At 51.7% G+C, this 15,899-nt stretch overlaps 1 protein-coding gene across 1 annotated transcript in view; it reads right to left on the bottom strand.

Annotated features, from left to right (window-relative positions):
* ZAN (zonadhesin) overlaps positions 1-15,418 on the bottom strand; it is a 59,864-nt gene extending 44,446 nt beyond the window's left edge. The window contains 11 exon segments of the mRNA XM_054656139.2: positions 1,353-2,933; positions 3,379-3,463; positions 3,749-4,020; positions 6,170-6,316; positions 6,424-6,502; positions 6,991-7,082; positions 7,929-8,093; positions 13,296-13,448; positions 14,556-14,643; positions 14,826-15,097; positions 15,277-15,418. Coding sequence (XP_054512114.2) covers positions 1,353-2,933; positions 3,379-3,463; positions 3,749-4,020; positions 6,170-6,316; positions 6,424-6,502; positions 6,991-7,082; positions 7,929-8,093; positions 13,296-13,448; positions 14,556-14,643; positions 14,826-15,080 — 2,917 coding nt within the window. The 5' untranslated portion in view covers positions 15,081-15,097; positions 15,277-15,418.
* Between the last annotated feature and the right edge of the window lie 481 nt (positions 15,419-15,899).

Genomic DNA, 15,899 nt, shown 5'->3' with positions numbered 1-15,899 from the left:
GTGAGCCGAGATCACACCTCTGCATTCCAGCCTGGGTGACAGAGCAAGACCCTGTCTCAAAAATATAAAAAATAAGAAATACTCCATTTATTTATTTATTTATTTTTATTTTTAATTTTTTGAGACGGAGTCTCACTTTGTCGCCCAGGCTGGAGTGCGGTGGCATGATCTCGGCTCACTGCAAGCTCTGCCTCCCGGGTTCACGCCATTGTCCTGCCTCAGCCTCTGGAGTAGCTGGGACTACAGGCACCCACCACCACGCTCAGCTAATTTTTTTGTATTTTCAGTAGAGACGGGGTTTCACTGTGTTAGCCAGGATGGTCTCGATCTCCTGACCTTGTGATCTGCCCACCTCAGCCTCCCAAAGTGCTGGGATTACAGGCGTGAGCCACCGTGCCTGGCCAGAAATACTTTTTTTAAAGGAATGAAGTCCTGATGCATGCTACAGTATGGATGGCCCAGAAAACATTACACTCAGTGAAAGAAGCCAAACACAAAGGCTCACATATTGCATGATTCCATTTGTATGAACTGTCCAGAACTGGCAAATCCATGGATATAGGAAAGAAATGTGTGGTTGCCAGGGGCTGGGGGAAGGCAGAGTGGGGAGTGGCTGCTAATAGGTATAGGATTTCTTTTTGGAGTGATGAAAGTGTTTGGATTAGAAAGTGATGATGGTTGCACAACCTTAGGAATATACTAAAAACCACAGAATTGCTTTTGCTTTTTTTTTTTTTTTTTTTTTTTAAGACGGTGTCTTGCTCTGTTGCCCAGGCTGAAGTGCAGTGACACAATCATGGCTCACTACAGCCTCAGCCTCCTAGGCTCAAGTGATCCTCCCACCTCAGCCTCCCGAGTAGCTGGGACTACAGGCGTGCGCCACCACACCCAGCTAATTTTTTTTTTTTTTTTTAATTTTAAAGTGGAGACAGGGTCTCACTATGTTGCCTAGGCTGGTCTCAAACTCCTGAGCTCAAGCAACCCTCTCGCCTTGGCCCCCCAAAGTGCTGGGATTACAGGTTTGAGCTACCGTGCCCAGCCTAGAATTGTACACTTTAAAAGGGTGAATTTTATGAAATATGGATTATATCTCAATAACAAACAAGGAGAAGGAAGCCTCGTGGTTGAGTCCTGACATTCCCACCCACTCCAGCCCTGCCATCCCTCTCGCTCTGGGCAGTCCTCCCCATTTCCTCTGAAGTCGCCATGGACTACTTCAGCTCTCCTCTGAGAGTACTAGAAGCATCTAGAAGCAACTAGAAGGCTTCTACCAGAAGCATCCCTTTCCCTGACTGTCTCCTAGTCATTGTCTCTGACTTTCAGCCTTGGCCCACGCTCCATCCACCTCATACCTGTACTGGATCTGGAGGTTGTGGTAGTGCCCAGAATCACACTGGTCATAGGGGCACTTGGAGCATGTGGAGACATCACCAAGGCTGCCAGCCCAGTGGCTGTGGGGCTGGGATGGGGTGGCCTCAGGGCTGTGAGCTTCTCTGTGGGAATGGTGGGTTTTTCCGTGGGGATGGTGGGTTTTTCCATGGAGATGGTGGGTTTTTCTGTGGGGATGGTGAGTTTTTCTGGGGAGATGGTGGGTTTTTCTGTGGGGATGGTGAGTTTTTCTGTGGAAATGGTAGTCTCTTCAGTGGGGATGGTGGGTTTTTCCGTGGGGATGGTGGGTTTTTCCGTGGAGATGGTGGGTTTTTCTGGGGAGATGGTGGGTTTTTCTGTGGGGATGGTGAGTTTTTCTGTGGAGATGGTAGTCTCTTCAATGGGGATGGTGGGTTTTTCTGTGGGGGTGGTGGGTTTTTCCATGGAGATGGTGGGTTTTTCTGGGGAGATGGTGGATTTCTCTGTGGGGATGGTGAGTTTTTCTGTGGAGATGGTAGTCTCTTCAATGGGGATGGTGGGTTTTTCCATGGGGATGGTGAGTTTTTCCGTGGGGATGGTGAGTTTTTCTGGGGAGATGGTGGGTTTTTCTGTGGGGATGGTGGGTTTTTCTGTGGAGATGGTGGGTTTTTCCATGGGGATGGTGAGTTTTTCTGTGGAGATGGTAGTCTCTTCAACAGAGGTGGTGGTTTCTTCAGTGGGGAGAGTGGGTTTTTCCATGGGGATGCTGGGTTTTTCTGTGGGGATGGCAGGCTCTTCTGTGGAGATGGTGGTCTCCTCAGTGGGGGTGGTGGGCTCTTCTGTGGAGATGGTGGGTTTTTCTGTGGGGATGGTGGGTTTTTCTGTGGGGATGGTGGGTTTTTCTGGGGAGATGGTGGGTTTTTCTGTGGGGATGGTGGGTTTTTCTGTGGGGGTGGTGGGTTTTTCTGGGGAGATGGTGGGTTTTTCTGTGAGGATGGTGGGTTTTTCTGTGGGGATGGTGGGTTTTTCTGGAGAGATGGTGGGTTTTTCTATGGAGATGGTGGGTTTTTCTGGGGAGATGGTGGGTTTTTCTGTGGAGATGATAGTCTCTTCCATGGAGATGGTGGGTTTTTCCGTGGGGATGCTGGGTTTTTCTGTAGGGATGACAGGCTCTTCCATGGAGGTGGTGGTCTCCTCAGTGGGGGTGGTGGGCTCTTCTGTGGGGACGGTGGGTTTTTCTGTGGAAATGGTGGGTTTTTCTGAGGGAATGGTGGGTTTTTCTGAGGGAATGGTGGGTTTTTCTGTGAGGATGGTAGGTTTTTCTGAGGGAATGGTGGGTTTTTCTGAGGGCATGTTGGGTTTTTCTGAAGGAATGGTGGGTTTTTCTGTGGAGATGGTGGGTTTTTCTGTGGGAATGGTGGGCTTTTCTTTGGGGACTGTGGGCTTTTCTGTGGTGACACTGGGTTTTTCTATGGAAACTGTAGGTTTCTTGGTGGAGATTGTAGGGTTTTCTGTGAGGCCAGTGGTTTCAGAAGGGCCAGTGGAAGAAACTGGAGATACGGGAGGAAGCTCTGGTAGCACTTTTACTGCAAAGAAAAAAAAGAATCCCTGGAGCTTAGTCAAAACCATACCACCACCCTCTTTACTGCCATCTAATTGGAGTGGGCTCCCATGGGTGGCTTATTCACACCTCTCTTTCTACTCCCAAACCCCAACCTTCATCCACTCAACGAACACTAATATATGTCAGATATTATGCCAGAAATGAATAGGATATGGGTCCAGCCTTCAAGACTGCAGAGGAAGGAGTTCTGGATCCAGCCCCCAAAATCCATGGTATCGAAGCCACATTCACCCAGGCAAACATCTTGAAGTGCAGGGGAAGGAGAGGTGTGTTGAAGATGGAAAACAAAGCCAGCTGGGTGAGAATTCGGGCTCCAGGGAGGACTCACATTTTAAGCAGTTCATAGAGAGAACTCCGGGGAACCTCAGGGCACCGCCCCCTTCCTGGAGCCTGGGCTTTGGTCTTACCTAGACAAGTCCCAGGATTGATCAAGATGAAACCCATAGCAACCACAGAGGCCGTGTTGCTTCCCTGGATGGCCTTGAAAATAAGCTAAAGGCGACAAGGGAGAGAGACGGAGAGAGAAACAAAAATGAATCTCCAGCAACTCTGTGATTCCGCTGGGCATAGAATCTGTTCTCTGCCAAAATGTCGCCTTGTTCCAGCCTCAACAGTCCAGCCCCATCCCGGCCCCTTTCTCACTTTCTGTAACACGAAGTTCCCCTTTTCTCGGCTCTCTTTCCAGCTTTCCACCTCTTCAGCACTGGTGGTGCCCCCAGATCCCAGGCATTGGCCCTCTCACCTCACACAGACAGGACCCCCGCTTCCGTCTCTCACCTGCATGGGCTGTTGGTGTCCTGAGGGGACGGTGACGGAGGTGTTCTGCCATTAAGGGCGCTGAGACCCCACGTGTTTCCAGAGAGGAATCGGGGGACTCCCCGCAGGACTTCCCAGGAGGAGTTCGAGCATAGTACCCTCCCCAAGGCCATACATGTGGTATGCAAACTCCACGCAGATGTCACCTGGGGCACAGAAGGGCCAGCTCACCAGTCTGACTGACTGGCCTGCCTGGGAGAACTCGTCAGCCTCAAGGTAGATATAGTGACCCCCTAGGCAAAGGAAGGGAACAGGCAAGGTAAGAAGCCTGCACAGGACATGCCAACTGCTGCTTTAGCAAAGCTTTGCTTTCTGAACGGGAATCTGAGCAAACACTCAAATTCCCCAGGTCGTAGCATTATTTTTTCTGCTCATTTTAGACATCTAACTAAAGAAGGTGGGGTCACAAAAAAAGGGAAAAGCGGCCAGGCACGGTGGCTCATGCCTGTAATCCCAGCACTTTGGGAGGCCGAGGCTGGCGGATCACGAGGTCAAGAGATCAAGGCCATCCTGGCCAACATGGTGAAACCCCGTCTCCACTAAAAATACAAAAATTAGCTGGGCGTGGTGGCCCGTGCCTGTAGTCCCAGCTACTCGGGAGTCTGAGGCAGGAGAATTGCTTGAACTCCGGAGGTGGAGCTTGCAGTGAGCCGAGATCACGTCACTGCACTCCAGCCTGGCAACAGAGCAAGACTCCATCTCAAAAAAGAAAAAAAGGGAAAAGCAAACCAGCAACCTAGATTACATTCATTAATGTCGTGTGTGTGTGTGTGTGTGTGTGTGTGTATTGTTTTTTTGAGATGGAGTCTCGCTCTGTTGCCCAGGCTGGAGTGCAGTGACACGATCTCAGCTCACTACAACCTCCACCTCCCAGGTTCAAGCGATTGTCCTGCCTCAGCCTCCCAAGTAGCTGGGATTACAGGTGTGTACCACCATGTCTGGCTAATTTTTGTGTTTTTAGTAGAGGTGGGGTTTCACCATGTTGGCCAGGCTAGTCTCGAACTTTCGGCCTCAAGTGATCCACCCGTCTCAGCCTCCCAAAGCATTGGGATTACAGGTGTGAGCCACTGCACCCCGCCCTCATTATTGTCTTTTTAAAAAATTATTTCTTTATATATATATATATGTGTGTGTATATATATGTGTGTATATATATGTGTGTGTGTGTGTATATATATATATTTTTTTTTTTTTTTTTTTTTTTTTGAGACGGAGTCTCACTCTGTCACCCAGGCTGGAGTACAGTGGCGTGATCTCGGCTCACTGCAAGCTCTGCCTCCCAGGCTCACGCCATTCTCCTGCCTCAGCCTCCCGAGTAGCTGGGACTACAGGCGCCCACCACCATGCCTGGCTAATTTTTTGTGTTTTTAGTAGAGACGGGGTTTCACCATGTTAGCCAGGATGGTCTCAATCTCCTGACCTTGTGATTCACCCTCCTTGGCCTCCCAAAGTGCTGGGATTACAGGTGTGAGCCACCGCGCCCAGCCTCTTTTTATATATTTTTAAGACAGAATCTTACTCTGTTGCCCCGGGTGGAGTGCAGTGGTGCGATCTCAGCTCACTGCAGTCTCCACCTCCTGGGGTCAGGCAGTTCTCCTGCCTCAGCCTCCTGAGTAGCTGGGACTACAGGTGCACGCCACCACTCCCCGCTAATTTTTACATTTTTTTTAGTGGAGTCAGGGTTTCACTATGTTGCCCAGCTGGTTTCGAACTCCTGACCTCAAGTGATCCACCTGCCTCGGCCTCCCAAAGTGCTGGAATTAAAGGCGTGAGCCACCACGCCTGGCCTATTTTTTTATTTTTATTTTTTAGAGACAAGATCTCGCTCTGTTGCCCAGGCTGGAGTGCACTGGTTCAATCATAGCTCACTGCAGCCTTGACTTCTGAGCTCAAGCAATCCTCCCACATCAGCCTCGCAAGTAGGTGGGACCACAAGCACACACCACCACATCTAGCTAATTAAAAAAAAAATTTTTTTTTTCTAGAGATGGGGTTCTCACTATGTTGCCCAGGCTGAGCTCAGACTCCTGGGCTCAAGCAATCTTCCCGTCTCGGCCTCCCAAAGTGCTGGAATTGCAGGCATGAGCCACTCATAAACGTCTAGACTGAAAATGAGGTGGTGGGTTTTGAAGCCTTGGGCTCCATGAAGTGAGATGCCTGGGTTTTCTCAGGATTTCAGTGACCCCCCCGCCCCGCCCTGAGAATCTTTAAGTTACTTTGCTATCTCCACAATTCCAGTACCATGGCAACTTCCGAAAAAACACCTGTGGACTGATCTTCCCACTGCCTGAAACAACGTCTCCCATCAGTCACAGCAGCCAGCCTGCTACCTGGGAGCAGACTGAGAGATTTCTTGGCGTGAGCGCTCCTCAATCTCCTCACCTGCATTAGGGAAACCTCCCGCAGGGCCCATGCCATGGATGGGTCCATTTTTATGTCCGAGGGCCCAGTGTCCACCATCCCCGGAAGTCTGGACCCAGTCACAGAAGGGATGGGCGTTGTCTTCAAAGTCACACTGAGGAAAACCCTCTGGGGGATCAAAAAGGATATTTGAGCAAGTTGAGTGACGCTCTCCAGCCCTCCCCCAGCCCACCCCGGATTCTGAGAGATCCGGGCCTCTCAGGGCCTGCTCTCACCCCCACAAGGAGCAATGCTGGTTGCATCAACTGCCATAGCTGGCTCTGGGGTCTTTCCAAAAACGCCTACCACGGCAAACTGGAGAGAAAGGGAGATGGGGCAGGAGTGAGCACACAGCCCACACCCCCAAGCCCCTGATCTGACTCAACTCCATTCCAGGACCCAGAATCCCTACTCCCTGTGCCCAGACCCTCAATTCAGTTCTTTCTTTTTTTTTTTTCAGAGTCTTGCTCTATTGCCCAGGCTGGAGTACAGTGGTGTGATCCTAGCTCACTGCAGCCTTGACCTCCAGGGCTCAAGTGATCCTCCCACCTCAGGCTCCCTAGTAGCTGGGACTACAGGCACACATCACTGTGCCCGCCTAATTTTTGTATTTTTTTGTAGAGATGGGGTCTTTCTATGTTGCCCAGGCTGGTCTTGAACTCCTGTCCTGAAGCGATCCTCCCTCCTCAGCCTCCCAAAGTATTGGGAATACAGGCATGAGCCACAGCACCAGGCCCCTCAATTTATTTCAACATTGGGTGTGCCTACCATGTGCAAGGACCTGACCCCTTGCTTCTCTGTACCTGTATCCGTCCCACGGCTGTGTAATTGACAGAAACAGCCTGCCAGTTGGGCCCAGGTTGTCCTGAGAAGAGAGTGTGTTTCCGGATACTCCCTGCAGTGAAAGGAATTGGAAGGAGAAGTGAGCTTAAGGGGACTGGGAAACGACTTTGAACTATACCTAGGAGGATGAGGAGCAGAGGGCATAGTTGGGGACGATTACCACCAAATGAAAGCACAATCTTCTTTTTTATTTTATTTATTTATTATTTTTTTTGAGATGGAGTATTGCTCTGTTGCCCAGGCTGGAGTGCAGTGGCACTATCTTGGCTCACTGCAACTTCTGTCTCCCAGGTTCAAGCGATTCTCCTGCCTCAGCCTCTTGAGTAGCTGAGATTACAGGCGTGTGCCACCACACCTGGCTAATTTTTGTATTTTTAGTAGAGACAAGGTTTCTCTGTGTTGGCCAGGCTGGTCTTGAACTCCTGACCTCAGGTGATCCACCAGCCTCACCCTCCCAAAGTGCTAGGATTACAAGCATAAGCCACCGTGCCAGGCCAGCACAACTTTCTTTTTTATTTGAGAGGGAGTCTTGCTCTGTCACCAGGCCGGAGTGCAGTGGCGCGATCTTGGCTCACTGCAACCTCCGCCTCCCAGGTTCAAGCGATTCTCCTGCCTCAGCCTCCCGTGTAGCTGGGACTACAGGCAGCTAATTTTTGTATTTTTAGTATGGACGGGGTTTCACCATGTTAGCCAGGATGGTCTCGATCTCCTGACCTCGTGATCCGCCCGCCTTGGCCTCCCAAAGTGCCCTCCCAGCCATGATTTCCACTTCATGGAATAGTCTCGCACATATTCCAGACCTCCCTAGACCCTGAGGGATGCCCCATGTTTCCCCATCAAGCCAACCCTGGGAGATGCGCCCAGGTCAGTGTAAATCCCATTAATTCTCCGCTCTAACCCAAGACTGAAGCATAAATGTGGAGGGCTGCACCAGGAGACTGGCCCCGGAGGATGTAGTGGAAGGAAAAGCTCAGACAGCCAGAGGACAGGCTCACGGGGCTCAGGAGGACAGCTTTCTGCCCAGGTCTTGCATTCTTGGGGTCCAGGAGCATGTAGCGGCCACCTGTGAAGCAAAAGGCCAGGGAACTGGGGTGGATGGAATTGAGGGAAGATGGCAGCAGAGATAGGGCCCTGAGGAGGCTGTGGACTTGTCTCTGGGGATCCCCAACAGCAGCCTAGAATCAGGCAGCACCAAGGTGGTCCTATCCCAACTGACTGAGGTCTTCAACTTTTCCTAGAAATGCTTGGGCTGGGTAAGGACCCGGCGCTGCCATGGGAAGCGCCGGACACCTTCTCCAAAGCAGCAACTAGAACTTTGACCTTTGGGTGCTAACTCTTTGTTGTTGTTGTTTTGTTTTTGTTTTTGAGACAGTCTCACTCTGTCGCCCAGTCTGGAGTGCAGTGGCGCAATCATGGCTCTCATGGTTCACTGCAGACTCAACCTCCCCGGGCTCAGGTGATCCTCCCGCCTCAGCCTCCTTAAGTAGCTGGGACTACAGGTGTGCGCCACCACGCCCTGCTAATTTTTGCATTTTTTTTTTTGAAAAGATAGGGTTTCACCACATTGCCCAGGCTGGTCTTGAACTCCTAGGTTCAAATGATCCACACACCTTGGCTTCCCAAAGTGCTGGGATTACAGACATGAGCCACCACATCTGGCCTGGGTGCTAACTCTTAAGGTCCACTAGAGTCATAGCCTGTTCCTTTTCTTTTTTCCTTTTTCTTTTTTGAGACAGGGTATGGCTCTGTTGCCCAGGCTAAAGTGCAGTGGCACAGGTCTCAAACTCCTAGGCTCAAGCAATCCTTTTGCCACAGCCTCCTGAGTAGCTGGGACTCCAGGTGCGGACCTGGAGTCCGCCCAGCTAATTTTTTTTTTTTTTAAGAGATGGGCGGTCTCACGATGTTGCCCAGGCTGGTCTTGAACTCCTGGCCTCAAGCAATCCTCCCGCCTTGGCCTCCCAAAGTGCTGGGATTACAGGCTTGAGCCACTACACCCGATTGCCTCTTCCTTTTCTTTACCCGCTGGACATAACCTATTCACACAAACTGGCGAGAGATACAGCGGCCCTGACACAGAGGAGCAAGAGGCAAACCCCCTCTCACCCAACACCACCTCGGCCCCCAGCTCAGACAGCCAATCAGCGTGGACCTCGCTAGGTGACGCAACTGGTAGCGAAAAAAGAAAATGTAAGCGGCTGCCAACTCGTGGGGAGCGCGCTCGCGTGCGTGCTCACGCCCGAGTCCAAGGGAGTCTTGCCTGGCGCGCGCTCACTCCTGAGGAAGGTGGGATCCTGAGCGGCGGCGAAGAGGCTGGAATGGCGGGAATGGGCGGGAGGAAGGAGAAGAAAGGAAACAACCGGGATGGAAGAGGGAAGGGAAAGGAAAGGAAGTGGGAAAATGGTGAAAGAGAAATCAAGGAGACGGGCTGGCGCGGTGGCTCACGCCTGTAATCCCAGCACTTTGGGAGACCGAGGCGGGCGGATCACCTGAGGTCAGGGGTTCTAGACCAGCTTGGCCAGCATGGCGAAATCCCGTCTCTACTAAAAGTACAAAAATTAGCCGGGCGTGGTGGCGGGCATCTGTAATCCCAGCTACTCGGGAGGCTGAGGCAGGAGAATCGCTTAAACCCGGGAGGCGGAGGTTGCAGTGAGCTGAGATCGCGTCACCGCACTCCAGCCTGGGCGACAGAACGAGACTGTCTCAACAAACAAACAAACAAACAAACAAACAACAACAACAACAAAACCAAGGAGACCTATGAGAAACAGAAGAGGAGAAATGGGAGAAAAAGAAGTGAAAGGTGAAGAAAATATAAGGAAGCGAGCAAGATGGAAAAGGAAAGGGAAGGAAAGGAAAAATAAAAAGCCAACCAGCATTTACTGAAGCTGCTGGGCGCGGTACACGGTGCTAAATGCTGAGGGGTTGCAGAGAGGGCTGGTCGGCTTTCAGTGAAGGTGGGGCCAGGGCTTCTTAAGGCCTTATTTATTTATGTATGTATTTATTTATTTATTTATTTTTATTGAGACGGAGTCTCACTCTGTTGCCCAGGCTGGAGTGCAGTGGCGCTATCTCGGCTCACTGCAACCTCCGCCTCCCGGGTTCAAACAATTCTCCTGCCTCAGCCTCCCGAGTGTTGGGATTACAGGTGCACACCACCAAGCCCAGCTAATTTTTTGTATTTTTAGTAGAGTCGGGTTTCGCTATGTTGGCCAGGCTGTTCTCGGACTCCTGACCTCTGGTGATCCACCTGCCTCCGCCTCCCAAAGTGCTGGGATTACAGGCATGAGCCACCACGCCTGGCCAGGGCCCTTCTAGAAGACAAAGTTTAGGCAGCAGGAAAGATCAGAGACAGGAGTGCAGGAGTCCAAGTGGACACTGATGGAGTGGAGAGAGGAAAAGATGGGGAAAAACAGAAAAGAAAATATGGCAGAGGCAGGAGGATCACTTGAGGCCAGGAGTCCGAGACCAGCCTGGGCGACATAGCAAGACCCCATCTTTACAAATAAAGAAAATAAAATAAAGTGTGGAAATGGTAAAGTGGAAGGGAGGAAATGGATTGAGAAAGGATAAGTATTAAGGGAAAAGAAGAACAAAGAGATATAGGCCGGGCGTGGCAGCTCACACCTGTACTTCAAGCACTTTGGGAGGCCGAAGCAGGAAGATGGCTTGAGGCCCAGAGTTTGAGACCAGCCTGGGCAATGTAGCAAGACCCCATCTCTATTTTTATTTATTTATTTATTTTGAGACACAATCTCACTCTGTCGCCCAGGCTGGAGTGCAGTAGTGCGACCACAGCTCACTGCCACCTCCACCTCCCAGGCTCAATCAATCCTCCCACGTCAGCCTCCCGAGTATCTGGGACTACAGGTGTGTGCCACCACACTGGGCTAATTTTTGTATTTTTTGTAGAGACAAGATCTCACTATATGTTCCAGGCTGGTCTTGAACTCGTGGCCTCAAGTGATCTGCCCACCTCGGCCTCCCAAAGTGCTGGGATTACAGGCATGAGCTACTGCACCTGGCCTAGTTTTTAAAAACATTTTTTTAAATTCAAAAATAAGAATTATAAACTCAGGAAATTAGGGAGCAGAACCCTCTATGCTTGACCTACAGTGCTTGGCTCAGTGAGGGGTTGAAATGTGGGCTGTGTGAGAAGATTAAGAGAGAAAGTGAATGTTGTGTGAGAGAGAAAAGGAAGAAGTCAACAGTAGAAAGAGAAAGAAGCTCAGCTGAGTGCACAGGGAGGTGGTGGAAAGAAGCTAGGGATAGACTTGGGTGCATAGAAAGAAAGAATATCAGCCAGGCATGGTGGCTTATGCTTGTAATCCCAGCATTTTGGGAGGCCAAGTGGGTGGATCACAAGGTCAGAAGATCGAGACCACCCTGACCAACATGGTGAAACCCCATCTCTACTAAAAATACAAAAAATTAACTGGGCATGGTGACGCACGCCTGTAATCCCAGCTACTCGGGAGGCTGAGGCAGGAGAATCGCTTGAACCCAGAAGGCAGAGGTTGCAGTGAGCCGAGATTGTGCCATTGCACTCCAGCCTGGCAACAGCAAGATTCTGTCTCAAAAAAAAAAAAAGAAAGAAAAAGAAAGAGTGTCGCCTGGATTTTTGCAAAAGCCTCCTAAACAGCCTCTCTGCATCGACCCTTGCCTGTTCTCAGTGGATTCTCAACACAAAAAAAATCCTTAAAAAATAAGTCAGATCAAGTCACTGCTCAAAATCCTGCAAAGGCTCCCCATTCACACAGAATAGGAAAGCCACAGTCCTGACAATGGCCTTCAAGGCTCTATGTGATCTGCCTCTCCTGTGGATCTCAGGTCACCCTCTTCATGCTGGCCACATGGCTCTTTGCTGTGCCTTGAGCCCCTCCTTCCCCGACAGCCCCACTGCTACCTCAGGACCTTTGCACAGCTGGCCCCTCAGCCTGGAATGTCCTCTGCTACTACCTCACCTTTTTCAAGTTCGTGCTCAAATGTGTCCTGAATGTGACCTACTCTGACCAGCCTATTTAAAATCGAAAACTCGCCCAGGCACAGGGGCTCAATGCCTATAATCCCAGCACTTTGGGAGGCCGAGGTGGCCGGATCACCTGAGGTCAGCAGTTCAAGACCAGCCTGGCCAATGTGGCGAAACCCCGTCTCTACTAAAAACACAAAAATTAGCTGGGTGTGGTGGTGTACACCAGTAGTCCCAGTTACTTAGGAGGCTGAGGTAGGAGAATCAATTGAACCTGGGCAGCGGAGCTTGCAGTGAGCCAAGATAGAGCCACTGCACTCCAGCCTGGGAGACAGGGCGAGACTCTGTCTCCAAAATAAATAAATAAATAATTGATAACTCACGGCGGGGCACAGTGGCTCACGCCTGTAATCCCAGCACTGTGGGAGGCCAAAGTGGGCGGATCACTTGAGGTGATCCTCCCGTCTCAGCTTCCCAAAGCGCTGGGATTACAGGCGTGAGCCAGTGCACTTGGCTCCAAACTTGTTTGACTTTTTATTTTCCCAGTGGCATCGCTCACTTTATAACTGTATTTACTTTGTGTCGGTAACTGCCCCCCCACTACCACACCCTACTCTTCCTTGTCTGTTTTCTGCACTGGTGTATTTTAAGTGCCTAGGACAGCACCTGGCATATTGTAGGTGCTCAGTATTTCTTGAATGAATGAAGAATGAAAGGGGCCAGAAGCAATGGCTCACGCTGTAATCCCAGCATTTGGGAGGCTGAGGCAGGTGGACCACTTGAGGTCCGGAGTTCGAGACCAGCCTGGCCAACATGGTGAAACCCTGTCTGTACCAAAAATACAAAAATTAGCCGGGCATGGTGGTGCACGCCTGCAGTCTCAGCTACTTGGGAGGTTGAGGCAGGAGAATTGCTTAAACCCAGGAGGCAGAGGTTGCAGTGAGCAGAGATCACGCCACTGCACTCCAGACTGGGTGACAGAACGAGACTCTGCTTCAAAAAAAAAAAAAGAAAAAGAAGAAGAAGGAGAAGGAGAAGAAGAAGAAGAGGAAGAGGAAGAAGAAGAAGAAGAGCCACAGAAAGGAGATGAGGAGCTGGCTGTATTGGGTCTGCCAGGTAAAGCTTGTAGGGCGGTGGTGGGGGAGGCTGGCTGGGTGCTTGAAATCAGCTTCTTGCGTGAAACTTGAGCTGGTAAGAGGCTTGAAGCTGTAGGTGTTCATGACAGACCGTCCCAGGGCAATTATCTTAGGGTGCTTGGTGCCCAGAAAGTCAAGGGACAGAAGCATGGCCGCTACTCACTACCAGGGCTAGAGAAGTCGCCATCAGGCCCCACGCCTGGCTTTCCTGATGACCCTTTCTTCTGAGTCCACTTGGCCCTGGAGGCAGTTGGGATCCAGGTCCAGTCACAGAGGTCATTTGGAATGTCAAAGCTGCATGTTTGCATCATACAGACTGAGAGGAAAGAAAGAAGGGAAGATATAATGTTTTCTTCTTTTTTAGAGACAGGGTCTCTGTCACCCAGGCTAGAGTACAGTGGTGTGATCATAGCTCACTGCGGCCTCGAACTCCTGGACTCAAGCGATCCTCCCACCTCAACCTCTCAAGTAGCTAGGACTACAGGTGTGCGCCACCATGCCGAGCTAATTTTTAAAAAGTTTTTGGCGCGGTGACTTAACTCCTGTAATCCCAGCATTTTGGGAGGCTGAGGTGAGTGGATCACCTGAGGTCAGGAGTTCTAGAACAGCCTTGCCAACACAATGAAACCCCGGCTCTACTAAACATACAAAAATTAGCCAGGCATGGTGGTGGGCACCTGTAATCCCAGCTACTTGGGAGACTGAGGTAGGAGAATCGTTTGAACCCAAGAGGCGGAAGTTGCAGTGAGCCGAGATCGTGCCACTGCATTCCAGCCTGGGTGACAAGAGTGAAATTCCGTCTCAAATAAATAAATAAATAAATAAATTCTTTTGTAGAGATGGGGGTCTCCTTATGTTGCCCAGGCTGATCTCAAACTCCTGGCCTCACACCATCCTCCCACCTTGGCCTCCCAAGGTGCTGGGATTACAGGCCTGAGCCACTGTGCTGGGCCGAGACCTCTCTTTAGGCACGGCTGCTTCCAGAGTCAAAGCCCTAATAGCTCTACCTGGCAGACCCAATACAGCCAGCTCCTCATCTCCTTTCTCATTCTTCTTTTTTTTTTTTTGAGACAGAGTCTCACTCCATCGCCAAGGCTGGAGTGCAGTGGCACGATCTCGGCTCACTGCAAGCTCCACCTCCCAGGTTCACGCCATTCTCCTGCCTCAGCCTCCCAAGTAGCTGGGACTACAGGCGCCCGCCACCGCGCCCGGCTAATTTTTTGTACTTTTAGTATAGACGGGGCTTCACCGTGTTAGCCAGAAAGGTCTCGATCTCTTGACCTCGTGATCCGCCCGCCTCGGCCTCCCAAAGTGCTGGGATTACAGGCATGAGCCACCGCGCCCGCCCTGGATCCTCTTCTTGTTGTACAAGGGCGGAGAGAAAAGGGTCTGAGGGCAGGCGGGAGGAGGGACAGGGACTCACCACGATTACAGGAGCCCCGGCGGATAGAGAGGGCGTCCAGGGCGATGTCCAGGTAGGCAGTGCTACCCCGTGTTCCCTCAAACATCAGCTGCAAGAGGATAAGGGGACCCCAACCCCATGAGCCCCTCAGCCAGGCCTCCTGGCTCCTAGTTTTCTTCCTGAATTCAGATGGCTTGGCCCCCACAATCCCTTTTTGCCACACCCCCACCCTCAGGCTCTCCAACACCCAGACTCCCCCCCCGAGGTCCCACAATTTGTCCCCGGCCTTACCCGGGTGGGCAGGGTGAACCCTGTGGGCACAGTGACGGTGGTGAGCATCCAGGAGGGTCTCTGGGTGTTCCAGTGTTTCCAGAGCACATCGGGGCGGCGGCCCTCTTCACCTGAGAGCAGCAGCAGCCTGAGCTGGGCGCCCCAAGACAGCCCGAACATGTGGTAGGCAAAGTGCACACAGAGGGGGCCTTGCTCCCATAGGTCGGGGCTGAGCAGGCGGGCCACTCCCCCACGGTGGAAGCTGTTCGATTCCATATGCAGATAGCTGCCCTCTGGGGGAGGCAGAGCCCAAGACACTGAGGCCCAGCCACCTCTGAGGGCTGCCCCCACCCATCCCCTTCTCAGAGCCCAGGCATCCAGGTCTGGCTGCCTCCCTTCTCTCTCCATCTAGCCACTCCCGCCTCCCAGCCACCTCCCTGCTCATGGTCCCCTGGAAACCATAGCCCCTCACCTCCGTTAGGGTACCCCCCGGGGGCCCCGGTGGAGCCGGTGGGAGAGGGCCCACTGGCTCGAACCCAGTCTCCATCGTCTGCGGACACTTGGGACCAGTCACAGAGGGGTTTGGCGTCATCCTCAAAATCACACTGGGTGAGGACATCTAGGAAGAATGGGTCACGGTGAGGTTTCAGAGAGGGCAGGGGCAGGGCCCAGAGCCACACTGGGAGATGGAAGTAGCAAGATTGCTACACTTAGAGAAAGCTGCCATGAAATCAGCCGGGTGTGGTGGCGCACACCTGTAGTCCCAGCTACTGGGGAGGCTGAGGCAAGAGAATCGCTTGAACCCAGGAGGCGGACTTTGCAGTGAGCCAAGATCGCGCCACTGCACTCCAGCCTGAGGGACAGAGGGAGACTCCGTCTCAAAGAAAAGAAAAAGAAAGCTGTTGCAAAGCCTTGGGGTCCAGAGCAGAAATTGCTCGTCTGTTTTTTGTGGAGATGGAGTCTTACTATGTTGCCCAGGCTGCTCTCAAACTCCTGGCCTCAAGCCATCCTCCCACCTTGGCCTCCCTAAGTGTTGGGATTACAGGTGTGAGCCACAGCACCCGGCCCAGAGCAGAGATTTGAAAGAGAGAATCT

The sequence above is a fragment of the Pan troglodytes genome, chromosome 6 (assembly GCF_028858775.2).
Source record: "Pan troglodytes isolate AG18354 chromosome 6, NHGRI_mPanTro3-v2.0_pri, whole genome shotgun sequence".
NCBI lineage: Eukaryota > Metazoa > Chordata > Mammalia > Primates > Hominidae > Pan > Pan troglodytes.
The sequence above is the reverse complement of the archived record's forward strand: the minus strand, read 5'-3'. Positions and strand labels throughout refer to the sequence as shown.